The sequence below is a fragment of the Candoia aspera genome, chromosome 1 (assembly GCF_035149785.1).
Source record: "Candoia aspera isolate rCanAsp1 chromosome 1, rCanAsp1.hap2, whole genome shotgun sequence".
Taxonomy (NCBI): domain Eukaryota; kingdom Metazoa; phylum Chordata; class Lepidosauria; order Squamata; family Boidae; genus Candoia; species Candoia aspera.
Window position 1 is genome coordinate 84775765 of NC_086153.1, and position 15522 is coordinate 84791286.

Consider the following 15522-nt stretch of genomic DNA (forward strand, 5'->3'; position numbering starts at 1 on the left):
GCCATAGAAGTTTACTGAGTGGCTTAGAGCCAGTCACTCTCTTTTAGCCCAGCAGAGTTCATTGTTTTTGGATGAAATTGGACACTGGATGAAATGTATATACTGCTTTGTGCTGCTAGAGGAAACAGACAAACAGATAATTAGGTATTGTTAGGTATATGGATCCATCTTATCTGTTCTTTTGCGTCAATTGAGAAACATTAAATTTATATTCCACCTTTCAGGACTGGGGAAAATGTGAAAAAGGCATATCAAATTCCTTGGAAAAACTAAAATCCTTGAAGAAGAAGCTCTCCCAACCATTACCAGACCACCATGATGAGCTCCATGCAGAGCAGATTCGCTGCAAGGTACAGTACTAATGTGTAATTCAGTCTGATCCTAAAGAGGTATACAACATGGTATCATAGAAAGCAAATAGGACAGATGATTTCCACTTTGTTGTATTATGCATGTGGCAACAGGTAACCTACAGGCAAATATATTTGCACTAAAATAGCTGATTCTATCATGCTTGGAATATTTTTGAAAAGCTGAAGAACAAGGTCATTCTTAGCCTTTCCTCTGGCATACTTTTAATGCTGTATACAGTATTAAAAATCCAGAAGTTTTACGTTTTCCTTAAAAATAGTTGTCTGGATATTGCCAGATTTGAACAGAGAGGAGCGGAAGTCTTTGCTTTGCTTTGTTTTTAATCAAGTTCCTCTGTTAACATCTCTTATGAAGCTATTATTTTTCCCTCATCCTTACAGGTAGGTGAGGGTACATCCAAAATATATGTATATTTCCTAAACTCTGACCTAGGTTACAGGCAATTTACCAAACAGAGTGTAATTTAAAGTTGTATCAAGTAATGTGCTGCAGATATATGTTCCTGCTATGTAATAAGCTGGACCCACAGAAACAGCAATGTATGCGTTTGAGGTAGACCAAAGCACCAAGTATTCTTTTTTAAAATAAGGCTGGGAACTGCTTTTGTTCATCATAATTTTTCATTTTGAATGTTTTAAATTTTATTTTTTCCTTGCAGTATTGTACATAATTACCCAAGTAAGTAAATAAATAAATGTTTAGTCCTGTATACTTCAGAGTGTTTCTTTCTCCAATACAGGAACTAGAGAGTGCTGCTGAGGGATGGACCAATGAACTCTCTCATCTGAACTTATTAAAGGAGACCTTGTCTACTTATATTAGTGCAGAGGACATTTCAGTACTCAATGAGCGTATTGAATTGTTACACAGACAGTGGGAAGAACTGTGTCACCAGGTACAGAAATATTACCTGCCATAAAATACAAAAATAACATTTTTCCTATTAGGCCAGTCTGATTTATTCAGTTTATTAGGCCATTGCTGAGATACAGCATAGTTTAATATCTGAAACATTGGATTTAAATATGGTAAGCCTGGATTTGAATGCTCAGCTGCTAATTGTACTAGTTATCTATTATACTTCCTTACTCTTCTTAGTAGTAAATTGAGATATATATGTAATAAATACAGGATCAGAATGCCATTCCTTTTACATCATAGCATAATTATATTCTTAATATAACAAGTTTCAAGCCAACTACTAAAAATTTTCCTGCCTGCCAACTATCCCCACCCAAAAATCTTCCCCAACAAATCCTGGCTTGTTTTCTTAACAGAGGAAAATATGCCTTCCTAGGTCTATGGAAAGAAAATGGGGACTTTTTCAGCCTTTTTCCAACTTTCCACTCACTTGAATTTACCTTGAAAAGGTTGAGATGCTCCATCCACACACACAAACACACATATATACACACACACTCATATACACAGATACATATGTGTATATATACATACACACCCATCCAAACACACACACACATCTGTTTTGCTGATGCCAGAATTCCAAGCGAGCAGATCTAGTCCTTGCTCTCTATCTCTGCTGAGGTTGCTTTCTCTACTTGTAAATATTTAGCTGCTTCTTTGAAAGGATGTTTCAATTCAACAAAAGTATAAGTGCCCCCTCAAAGCTGCTTCATGATGCTCTCTGAGAGCAAAGAGAAGCTACTGTATTGATTTACCACTGGGTCTGCTGAAACCTAATCTACCTGAGATTTCACTTACAGGTAGTCCTCTCTTAACAACCACAATTGGGACCAGAATTTTGGTTGCTAAGCAAAGCAGTCATTAAGCGAATCCAGTCCAATTTTGCAACCTTTTTTGCAGCAGTCATTAAGTGAATCACTGCAGGTGTTAAGCAAACCACATGGTTGTTAAGTGAGTCACATGGTTCCTCACTGATTTTGCTTGCCAGAAACCAGCCAGGAAGGTCAAAAATGGCAATCGTGACCATAGGATGCTGTTATGGTCATAAATGTGACCTGGTTGCCAAGTGCCCAAATTGTGATAACATGACCGCAGGGATACTGCAACGGTCAAAAGTGTGAGAAGTGGTTGTAAGTTGATTTTTTCAGCACCATCATAAGTCCGAACAGTCACTAAACAAATGATTATTAAGTGAGGACTACCTGTAGTGTATTTGAGAATGGAATCTCAGTGCTGGCTGGATTTTGGATCCAGAAGAACCAGTGTTGAAACCCTTAAGAGAACTATTAACTTGTCCAAAAGAAAGCTAAGACGTTTAAAACCAAAACATCTCAATGTTCTGAGGCAGCTGTAGTAATTAAAGAATCAACTGTAAAGAAGAGGTGCAGGAAGAGCCCTAAGTTTCAGCTTCTTGTGTGTGTTAAGAAATGTAAGATAGAAGATATATTTAAACACAAAGAAATGACAAATCAGATAAACGTCCTGGGTTTTTATTTTATGCCGAACAAATTTACCAGAAGTTAGACTCTGTTCTTTATTTGAACAAGGTGATCCTAATGACAATAATATCAACATTTTAGAGGATGATGAGGGATTAAACAATATTCCAGCTTTGCTCATTCTCACAAGAAGGTGACCCCTTCCCTGATTTAAATAAGATGGGTAAATACTATTTGTCTATTGCTCATATTGCACTTTCAGTATTTGAACAACTGAAAACAGTAATCAATAAGATTGCCAGATTAAAAGTATTTGTGGAATGCTCTTTGCAGTACCAAGAGAAGAAATGTTTAGAAAACTTAATGTTTAAGGATTTATCAAACCCAGTTAATACAGAATTGACTAAAAGAAATAAGTTTAATTTCAGAGGTCAAGCATAACATAACATCTAATAAAGACATCAAAGAGAAACTGGCAGAGAAGAAAACTGTAATTCCAGATATTGATAACTATAGACAAGACAACTCTTGCTTTGTACAAATAGAATAATGCTTAAGAAAACAATGGACAGTAAACAGGGTGGCACAAAAGTAAGGCAACTTTGGTTTACACAAACCTCTGTTTATTCAACTAATTTGGAAGATAAGTGGAATGGTTACAAGAGACCACTAATAACTTTTAAACATTATTTCATTTCCCAGATGCTTTTTAATATAATTTTTGTATTGAAATTCCAAATTGTGCTAGTCAGACATTTTAAGGACCTTCAGGTTCCTACTTTCCCCAACCTAAGAGACTTTTTCAGTTTTAAATAGTCTAGAATACCAGAGAAAAAATATGTTTAAGAGCAGGCAGCTATAGCCAGGATTTTATGCCTCATTAGTCAGAATAAGAGTTCTCTTCTTTTACAACCTCAAGGCTGCCAGATATCAGTCAGAGAACAATTGTGCCAAGGTCAGATCTTTCCCAAATATTGGAAGAGTAGAGTCTCCTTAATTCTTACAAAAGCTTCCCCCACACACAGCAGAGTGATATCTTAGTAAAGCTGTAGAAGTTGAAGGAGTTGCTGGTTGCAGTTTCTGGTATGCTCAAGTATTACAGTAATCTGTCCCTGGCATGACCTTTAATACTCAATAATCCCGAGAACATCCCCACCATCTCTGGATCAGGACTTATTTAAAAATTAACATACTTGCTTAAAACCCACAGGATAAACTCAACCACTCAAAAATCCACAGTTCTTAATGACCCAACATGAACAGATTCTATCAGTAATCCAGTTGAAATTGCTATAATGTTTGGAGATCTTAAGCCCCACACCTTAAGATCATGCATAGAAAAGGTTCAGCCAAGTACCTCAGAGCAGGAGAGAACAGCCATAGATAGGATGGAAGATTACAAACCTTGCCAGGATTACAAACTCACTCCTAGGTTGCATCTTTTAATCAACTCTAACAGAAGACTTCCTGGGGCATACTCATCAGCTGACCTGGGCAAATACCTGCAGTAAGATCAAGTAGAAGATAAGTGCAACAATCCATCTACACTTAGTAGATGCCATACCATTTAATAGATGTGGAAGGGCCAGTGGAAGACTGGAGTTATTCGTATCAACAAGACTGCAGATTAAAAAATCCATATTCCCATTTAAAGCCAGTTTGGTGGTAGCAGCTCTACCAAACATTAAGCATTGTGGTGTCCTTTTGATTAATATATATCTAACACCTCAGTGCTTATACACAGATTAAACACCTGTGGGCAGAAGTGGAGAACTATATTTTAGAGATGACCAACAAGTCTGCAACAATCCATGTTATACTAGGGGCTGATCTGAATGCTAGAATGGGGCCTCTCCTATATGCATATATAGCCAATGTCCACCAGAAATGAAAGAAGATTCCTTCTTCTCACTGCAGTTATTTCAGGATCCCACCTGTAGTTTTGCACTTATGTGCCTAGCTCAAATGTCAAAGGGTGGGGGTGGGGTTGGTATGGGGGTTAATATGAAAGTTGTACACTACTCTAAGAACATGGCATGAAAAGAGGAAGTGAGGAGCCAGAGATCACCTGAAGCAGTGATCATAGAGAAGGGAATTTTCTACCATGCAGGTTACAGAAGTGTAAGAGCTGACCATTCAATTGCTCTTTCTATTTGATATCTTAAGCCAGGGATGGGCTAGTCATTTTCAGGCTTTTGCACTCTCTAGGTCAACAAATCTACTTTTCAACCAGTAGGTAGCAGCAAAGAGTTAATGTTCTTGTATTTCTTGGCTGCTTGTTCAACTGTATGTCAGCTGATGAATTGGCTGCATGAAGAGATGAGCAAACAAACATTCTGTACAACTCATAGAACCTAGTTTTTCAGTTGCACATTCTGGAGCATTCAGGAAACCAGGAAAGCATAGTCAATATCAGGGGCATTTGCTTTGCCCATTGACCAGATGACTGCCTTGATCAACCCCTTTACAAACAAAAAAAGGGGGGGGGGGAAAGTTACAGGTACCAGGGATCTAAGCCCCATTACAGTCAAAAGTTAACTAAGGGGTGGACAAAAAGATCAGGTACCAGCAGAAGGGGATGATCCCAAGGAAACTGGCAGAATCAAGTAGAATGGCAAGATTGCTGACACAGAGCATGTCATTTCAGGCCACCTCCCTGTCACCCACATGCAATGATTTGATACAGAATATTAGAGAAAACCCCAATTCGAAGCATGACACCTTAAGCCATCGTTAGGCTGCCTTAGCTGTGGAAAGACACTAAAATACAGGCAGAGACATGTGGACATGTGCTTGGGAGATTAGTGGGCTGTCCTTGTACCAGAACAAGGCACGTGCTAGGAAGTATTTGTTCTACACCACAGCTAATAAGACAAATGCTGATTTCTGGCAGTTCTGCATTGCTCTTTTTGTATTAACAAGACAACTCTGATTCCTTGTGATTGGAATAGCTATTATAATTCCTATATTTAAAAAAGGAGCCAGAGATTATCTTGGTAGTTATACTGTAGATAGATAAGCTTGCTGAGTGTTATAAGTAAAATTTGTGCCATAGTTATATTGGAAATATAGGTGGTCCTCGCATATTGACCACTAGGTCAGTGCTGTTTGAACTTATGACAGTGCTGAACAAGTGGTATTTAAAACTGGTCCTCGTACTTACATCAGTCACAGCTTCCCCGTGGCCATGTGATTGTGATCCAAACACTTGGCGCCCTGCTCGCATTTACAGCATTGCAGCATCCTGCAGTCACGTGATCACCATTTGCAACAACCCCAAATCATGCAGATCCTGAAACTTTTGCAAAGGTTATTGAAAAGTATCCTTGTGATTTAGGATTCAGCCTAGAAAATTTTGTGGCTCATAGGCAGTGTCTCTGCAATGACTGGCAATGAATTATCAGGTTTATATAAAAGAAATATACAGATAGCTGTGTATACCATTTAGTATATCTAGCAGCAAAATATGGGTCAAAGGCTCTTGTTTCTGATCTATTCATTATTTAGACATATTCCTTTATTTAGGCTTAGGGTAGAGTGCTACTTATTGGCAGTCCATAATTCTACCTATGCCTTGTTTGGTTAGATTTATCCTTTGAAGGCTCAAGAGACAGAATGCTAGCTATGTTGGGAGGTGGGGAGGGGTTTTGCCTGCTTGGTCTGACCAGTTTTTCTCCATGCAATAGAAGAGTTTAGCTCTACAGAAAAGAACTAGAATAGTTTCTTGATACTGGAGTGTGAAACACACACACACACAAATTGGAGTCATTTGTGTCTTGTTTTACACATCTAAATATGGGCTGCGGTCATTCTTTTAAGTGTTTCCTTTCTCAGTAAAGGAAATACATAAGCTGAGGAGGAACTACATTTATAGAAAAGAAGAAACAGGTGCAGTAAGTAAAGTTGTCTTTAGAATGTTGAAAAAGACAGAATATAAAAATGTATTTTCTCTCTGGGTCTGGTTTGCATGTGCTTAATCTTCTTTTGATCTATGTTTTAATATTTAAAAATCATGTTATTATAAGTTTATATCCAGAGATATTTTGTTGCCAGACTTCTATGTCCTTTTCATTTGTATATCAGATCTGGTGGGATCAGCTGAAACCATCAGAGACCAAGTCTTTCCTTACTACAAGCCATCCTGGGCTTGCAAGATGTTCTCTGTGGAGAGTCCCCTCCTTTGGAACAGCTTGCCCCCTGAGGCAAGGATGGCCCTCCTCACATGGCCTTCCAGAAGTTGGTAAAGACTTGGTTCTTTTGAAGATCACAGGGGACTGATCGAGTGATTAGGGCCACATTAATCTAATCTGTTCTTGTAATTTGTTATTAATTTAACATGTCATTGTTATTTTGTATATTTTCCTATTTATATTATCTGTATCCACCTTTTTTATCACCTGTTAACAGACTGAGGTGGGGATAAATCCCTTAAACAAGCCAACATATAAATGAAATAAATTTACCAATATCTGAGTCATTTATGGAACATGTAGCTGGATGCAAACTGTTTAAATACAGCTGCAGTAATGTTTTATATCAGTGGGGGCCATGTTTGTAAATTCTGTTGCTTACTGTGCATGTATGCTTAACATTTTTAAAAAGCCAGGTAGGTTATGGTAGACCAAATTAACAACATCAATAGCAACAGGATAAAGAAATCTGATCTCATAGTCTCAGAATTTATTGCATTAGGAAAACTACCTCAAATATAACACATTTCTTTCTTTTTTTTAACCTCATAATTGTTAAAAGATACAGTCTGTTTGTGACTGGCTGCAGCTCTATATTTAAAAGTAATCTGTATATTTATGTGTAATCTGAGAAGCAAGTATAGTTGGCTAGGCTGTAGAGATAGCTACCTGACTAGCATTATATGAGGAACACCTGTTATCTGCCACTGATAAGCCTAGATTCTTTATCTTCCTCTGCAACCTAACTGTGTGCCTGGTAACTTCCAGTATTTGTGTATAGCTTTCTTTCTCATTGCAATTTGGCCAGGATTAACTCAAGAATAATGTCTATTGTTAAGCTGTTAAAGAAATCACACAAGGTTAAAGCTTTACTTCTCTTTTAACTTCAGCAATCATCATAGTGCAGGGTTAACATTTATGCCTAACTCTTCTTGTTATCATAATCTAACCTTCTTCCTGCACATATTTAAAGGTTTCCTTGAGACGGCAGCAGGTTAGTGAGAGACTGAATGAATGGGTAGTCTTCAGTGAGAAGAACAAAGAGCTCTGTGAATGGTTGACACAAATGGAGAGTAAAGTTTCCCAGAATGGAGATATCCTTATTGAAGAAATGATTGAGAAACTCAAAAAGGTACAGTGCTTCTACTTTCCTGTTGTGGACCATTTATTAAATCATCTTGGTTTATCAGAGTTCTAATAAGCTATATTCCAGGAAGCTGTTCAGTAAAATCTTGGATATGATCGTGTATGTTCTTTCACAATCTGGTGCCCTTACGATGTGTTAGAAAGGCCATGCTGGCTGGAAAATCTGGGATTTATATTTCAACGCTCCTGAATTACACTAATTTGGCTATACTGACTTGGGATGCACCAATTTGCAAACTTCTCAGGGTTTTATTTTCCTGTTGTAGATGTATGTTAGATTATTACCTCCTATAAACACCTTCAGGATTATAGAAAAGGGACATCATGTTTAGATATAATTTAGATGTAACCTTCTCAGACAAGAGCAACTAAGCAACCACTCATTGCTCTAAGCAAGAAGATTTTCATAAGATGTTTACTTGTTTTTTTATGTTCTTCTGTTATTCAGGATTATCAAGATGAAATTGCAGTTGCCCAAGAGAATAAAATGCAGCTTCAGGAAATGGGAGAGCGACTTGCTAAAGCAAGCCATGAAAGCAAAGCTCTAGAGATTGAGTATAAACTTGGCAAGGTCAATGAGAGGTGGCAACATCTTTTAGATCTCATTGCAGCCAGGTATGTATGTATGCATGCATGCATGCATTTAAGGGTACTTCTAACCTTGCAGGATTCTAGGTGGGGTATAACCACAAATACTAACGAAGAAAAACAAACAAAACAGCCTAACTTTCATATTAAGACGCAGTCAAAAAGAAAGATTTACAGATGAACTGTTTATGGGAGATTATGCTGAAATTCACAGCCAGCTAAACAAAATTTGAAACTTTTCCATAGCTATTATCCTCTTTATTCACATTCCTCATTTCTAGAAACCTATTATTCATGATCCATTATTTTTAACAATTTTTGTTCCCATTTTAGACCCAGAAAAGTTGATAGCATCTATCAGTCTATGACCGAAAATCTGGGACACATTTTAATTCCTACATAAATGTGTAACATTATGAGTACCCCAAGAATGCTTGTATTAAATACACACAAGTCATATGGTATTACATTTCTAAACCACCTTTTTATAAAGCCTCTCAAAGGACCATACTTAGTTCTGTCTGATATTATTATTATTATTATTTATATGTTGCTCAACTGCCAGTGACTCATTATCATCACATTTTTGGGGCCACCTAAAGGGGTTGAGCTAGAGCTCGATTTTCTTATGGGAAACCCTTTAGGAATCATGGGATAACACTTCAACGTCTATCCTATATTTATGAAACGCCCTGCCTGTCACGTCTAGAACAGGAGCAATCTTTTATTCTGCTACCAACAGAAGAATAACATCACTTGCACTTCAGAAGCTTCTAAGATGCCTGTTTTTCAAATGGTACTTAACCATTTGATTTCCACTTAATTATTTTGTAGTTTTCTGTTATTCATTGATACCTCCTATTTTGTTGTGACAGCATAAACCTCTTCCATAAAAGGATTTCATGTCAAGGTTGGTTGCAAGTACCAATTCAAGTAGGTTCATTAAATCTGGAATTGTTATTTTTTGCAGTACTAGATAGTTCCTCAGGATGTGGGTTTTCAAGCAAATAATAGCATGAAGATAGAAGATCTAGAGGAGCAGTATTTAGTCAACATGTTTTTATCAGACTGTCATGACTGAAAGGAAAATTACATTTAAGATACATTTATCGTTTTCCATTTCTCAGCCATTTAGAACTATAATGTAAAGCTTTCAATATACATAAACATTTCTTCAAAAAGATAACAGCAGTTAAATTTAAATATATTTAAGTCTATTGATTGTAGTATGATTTTATTAAATACATGCTCAAATGTTTTCCATTATTATCAGTTGGATTTTAACTTATTTAAAGTTTATTGATCTGAAAAAAAGATATGTATGATTGAATATTAGTTTTACTATACTATTTCCCTTTACTTTTGTATCTTCGTTAAAGTTCAGTTATTTTAGATTGTTCAAAATCCCTTTCCTTGCTACTTTAATTGCCTCCTGTAATCCCTTCTAACAGTCCCTTGAAAATTATGAAACAGGAACAGGAGGTCCAGCAAAGGAACAAATAAAACAAATGCCCCACTTTTTATTTGATTACACCAACCAGACCCACTTTTTCCTGGACTGTCTCTTTGGACAGTTCAGTCTACAGCTGCTCAGAATTTACAGTGAAGGCTTTTTCACCCTTCCCCTCACCCATTCATGGCCTACATTCCAGAAGATCACCCTGGCACATGTTGATGAATGTACGTTTTATTTAGAAACATGACCACTTGTCACACAGCTTAGTCTCATATTATCAGGCAGTGACTTCCAACATTTGTTTGGAGGGTGAGCACTATTTGCACGGTACTGTAAAGTACACAGTTTCCAGTAATAGTTGGACTGAATGCTTTTAATTATTATACTGGGAAATTTAATGCTGGTGCTGGTGGATTTACATGCCCTGAAAATGGCAGACGATCACAGTGTGGATTCAGATCTTCCTAACTGCAATTGTGATGTGACAAGGCAAGCAAAGTTTTGAATATTTTGTTATACTTTGTTTAATTACTGCTTCTAGTAATAAAGGGCTCAGTGAAAAATGTGCCCATGTTTTTTCTACCAATTAAATGCAAGATCCCTTATACAGGAAGTTATAAAGAAAATGCATTTGAATGTCAGACTTCTCTGTGCTGTAAAAGTGGCATAGAAAAAGGATGATTTGGAGAATGGTTTTATAAAAGTATTTCAAACTGTTTATACTCAGGTTAAACAACCAAGGGCTTTTGCAGTATCAACATCATTTGACATTAAGAACTTTTCTTGGGTTGCTTTCTGTTTATTTCATAAACCAGTATCATTGAAATTTCTGGAATCAACTTTCTTTTTTTTAAACGTTATTATTAGCAAACAGCTGTCTTGCTTATTCATAGTTGTGACTTCATGGTACAAATACATGGCACATTATAGTGCAGCTGAATAATAAATGTTTTCAATTAAAACATATCTTAAGGCTTACATACCTTTCATAGAATTTAATTACCATTAATAAACCAATAAATTATCCATGCATTTATTTTAAAGTTAAACAAATATGTTGCTGTACTTAATTCAAGGTAATACACTCATAGTATTAATTTAAAGTTACTAACATTTATTGAACAATAAAGATAGCCCTAAAGAATTGCAAAAGTGTTGATGTCAAACTGTAAAGGATATAAGAAAAGTTCAGCAAGTCACTGAGATTTACTGTAGCTACAGATTGAGCTTGCTAAATTTAAACCTGTCATGTGCTGATTCCAACCTGCTCTTTTGAATGTTGGATATTATCAAGAAAAGGAACCCTGCCCAGCTTCTTGAAGCATAATGGGATATTTTCAGAGACATTACACTTTGCTAAGAAAGTTAGCCTCCATAAATATTATTGCACTTTTATCTCAGAGAGGACATTGCTTTTGCCCACAATTATTTTTCATACTATTTGCATGATCGTATAATTTTTCAGTTGACATGGATGCATTTTCCACTGAAACTGTGAGCTTCCAAAATAGTACACATTCAAATACAATAAACTTTCAGAAAGAGTATGGCGACAGACAGTGGTTTATTTTCCATGAGACTATGACACAAAATATGTTGCTTCACTAGTCAGAAAATGTGTTCATTTGACGAATAAAGAACTGTTGACAGTTCTGCTATGACAGGTACTTAATATCCCAAAATCAGACACATGCTGAAATAAACCGCAAACCTTGAGACTAAGCAAAAGGGAATTACAATAGAAGATTTTGACTGAATTACTGTAGTTAACCTCTGGTATTTTGCCAGAAAGAAGGGGAAGAAACACATTACAGAACTGTGCACAGAAGGAAGCCTTGCTTCCCTTGTATTAATTTTGACCCAAGAATACAAAAAGAAAAGAGTAGGCGGGAGCTTTATCTTTATGTTTAAAGTTAGATTTTAGTTTAAAAGGGTTCAACTTTAAAGGGATTCAATTATTTGCTATAGGAGTCTATTTCGATAAGGTTTAAAGTGCCTCTAAAGTAAAACTATTTATTTTTCAGTCATTTAAAACATTTTCAACAGACTCTGGCTATTGTAGTTTCCTATAGGACTGTGTCTTTTTTCTATCTGTATCTACATGGATCTCAGTATATTGTCTTCCACTACCACCCCATTTGAATGATGGGTACAGCTTTACTTTATAACCTGTACTGTATAATTGCAATTGTGAAAAATTAAGCATAAATCTTGCCCAGACATAGTATCAAAATGGGAAAGCACGATTGTGAATGTGATTTCAGAGATGGTTTACATTTTTTAAAAGGACAATCTGGGAATGTAGTACACAAGCAACACCCTTCCTGTGCATCAATCAAGTAGCTTTGAGTTGATCGGATATAATAGAAAAAGAAAACATAGAGGTTAGGTTTATGATACATATACCCAGTGCAAATGCATTGTAAGTAAAATGTGCACTAAGGATAACATTTCAGTAATGCAATCTGTTCTTTCCAAGGCAGATCCTTCAATATTTGTTTTTTTCCATCTAAAAAGGAGCCACTGCATAAATATTTTGGAAACTGTAACCCATTAAAAAACAATCAAGATTTGAATATAGAAGAGAAAATTAGAACAATGTTAATGACATTCATAAATCTTCCTTTCTAATGCAGCTTAAACCAGACTGGGCCTTCACTAGCCTTCCAAAGCAGTAGTTAAAAGTCTGGAGGAGACAAGGGAATATTTTCCTTAATGTTCTGTAATTTTAGCATAAGAATCTGGCTATTATACTTAGAGGATACATTTGACCCAATGTATTATTTTTTAAAGAAAAATGTGTCTTTGTGGGCATGGGAATCTGCCTATACAATTATCTAAACATTTGCTCATCTTACTGAAGAGAATTTGTTCATATACTTATATAAACTCCCTTATTAGAAATTACTGAGAGCTGACATAAAAATTAAAATAAGGTATCTGAATGTGTTCTGATTCTAAATAATCCTTTCAAAATCATTTGAAATCTTCCTAACAAATTGAAATGAATATATGTTGTAAGAAAAACAACCCAGTTGGTGTTCTTTTTTAAAAAAAAAAAGCAGATTACTTTTAAAACAAGAAACCTTTTATTCCACTCCATTAAAAGATGAGTCCATCTTTTAATACCAAAGAAAAATAGGTTTGATGCTGTATTACAACTGGAAAAAAGCTACCCATTTTTATAGCTTATGCTGTCTTCCTTAAAAATAGACTGCTTGAAAAATGTAATAATGTATATTGTTAATAATTATTATTACTTAATTTATATGCTGACTCTCAGCAGCATGTTTGTTATAGTTTGTTTATGACAGTTATATTTCAAGACCAATCAAGACCACTATAAATTATCAAATTGCTGCATTCTAGAGTAGTAATTTATACATATTTTGGGAGGGTCTCCTGCTTTTTTAATCTAATGGGCATCTTTTGGAATTGAGAATCTTAATAACCTGCTACTAATTACTTGCTATAATGGTGCCAGTTCACAAAAATGGTAGACAGTGTCAGTCACACACGACCCATTTCACAAAAGGCAAACTGCTAAGTCTAAAATCTGAAAATACAACCCACTTCTTTAAAATCAAACATTTCTCTCAGGATCATTTTCTTCAAATAATCCTTCAATATTTGTTCCTCCATCCTTCCATATTCCCAGCACACAATACTCCAAACATGCAAGATTTTCTCTCTCTTTCTCTCACAGAATTACACACCCAACCTTTTTTCTTTTCCAACATATTCACAATCCTACCCCGTTTTTTCTTCCCTGCCTACATTGCTTTGCCTCACAGGTTTCCTCCTTGCATTCCTCTTGGCAATCTTCTCCATTAATAGTATTTACTAGAAGAAAGATTAAGGTTACAACACAAGAATTCCAGTCAGTAGTCTACTTTCAAATTAGATGCCAATATATAGGCAACTTAGGGTGGCAAAACTCTTGTCTGTTTTTGTTTTTTGTTTTTGTTTTGTTTTGTTTTGTTTGGTCCTGCTTTTTCTATGCAGAAAGCTGGAAGCTTGCCTCTTTTTTGAAGGGGGGATGTTTTAATTGCAGAATGTTTAATATTGTTTATTTTATGGTTTTTGTTGTACACCGCCCAGAGTCAGGTTTTGTGAGGTGGGCGGCATATAAATATGATAGATAAATAGTAAATAAATAAATAAATCTCTCCCCCCTTCGAAACACCGTCCTTTCTATCAGTGTGAGAAGTAACTCTTACACCACAAGGCATTCTGGAAATTTGACACTGGGCCACACGGTCTTAAACTACTGGCCTATCAGGCATGAAAAGAAATATTTGACCACCCTTGTTAAATAATAAGATTGATACAAATCTTTGCAGATATATGAACCACTCATTACTATTCAGTATACTTTATATCATGTGGAACAGCATGTGTAGAAGCATGATATATGGCATTTATTCTCCATATTATTCTTTTTGTAGTTAACTATCCATGGAGGGGGAGAAAGAGAAATAGAATAACTGAAAGTTGTTTTAGGCTCAGTTGTTTGCCACAATTTCCTTATAACTAATCTTCCTCTGTTAAATATAACAAATGTGTCAGCTCTTCAAGGTAGTTGAGGTCAGACTCTACACCTTTCACTGGAACTGTGCTTTATTGATATAGGCAATGGTAAAAGAATCTTTAATGCTTGACTGTGTTTTCCCTTCCTTCCCTCTTCTATCCCAAGGAATTAAGGAAAACCCAGCTTGAGTTCCTTTCTAGTGTTTTCTTTCCCAGGCTTAAAACATGTTCTTGTAACTATTGCTGCATAGTTTCTCCAAGGTCACTTTTGTGGCACTCTGCAAATGTTTCCATTACTGATAAAGAAAAAAAAATACTTCCATTAATGAAAAAAAGCTTTCAAAAGATCATGATTTAGGTTGTGGAAAGCCCCATCAGGGAACGAAGTCTAAATTCATGGCAGAACAGCAGAATTGTTACACTGAAAATAATAGCTCTAAAAATAAATTTCTTCCTCATTCAAGATACATTGTTATAGTATTAATTACAATATTTTTATATTTTATATTTATTGGAATATTAGTATTATTTATAATTTTATTGAATTTTAAATTGTTTTTACTGTGAACCGCCCAGAGTTCCCCATGTGGGGGAGATGGGCGGCAATAAAAATCCGATAAATAAATAAATAAAATTTTATTTGGTATTTCTATTTAATCAATCTATATAGTTACTTAACATGCTACTCATGGTGGTGTACACAAATTAAAAGCAGTAAAGAAGAAGCAAGGAAGAAGATGCATTAAAATATAATGAAGGATTCTGGGGAAGACATGGCGGACTGAAGAAGGCTCTGCAAAGCGGAGCTGACAACTGCAGTGGAATGAAGAGCCAGTGAGCAGACCAGCTCTTTGATAATTCCTCTCTAGACAAGGAG

The 15522-nt window shown here is 35.8% G+C and overlaps 1 protein-coding gene across 1 annotated transcript in view; it reads left to right on the top strand.

Moving 5' to 3' along the window:
- Window positions 1–15522, top strand: part of SYNE1 (spectrin repeat containing nuclear envelope protein 1) — a 313009-nt gene that overhangs the window by 253745 nt on the left and 43742 nt on the right. The window contains exons 125-128 of the mRNA XM_063293716.1: window positions 225–350; window positions 1112–1267; window positions 7899–8057; window positions 8520–8686. Of these exons, the coding sequence (XP_063149786.1) occupies window positions 225–350; window positions 1112–1267; window positions 7899–8057; window positions 8520–8686 (608 nt within the window). The remainder of the gene's footprint in view (window positions 1–224; window positions 351–1111; window positions 1268–7898; window positions 8058–8519; window positions 8687–15522) is intronic.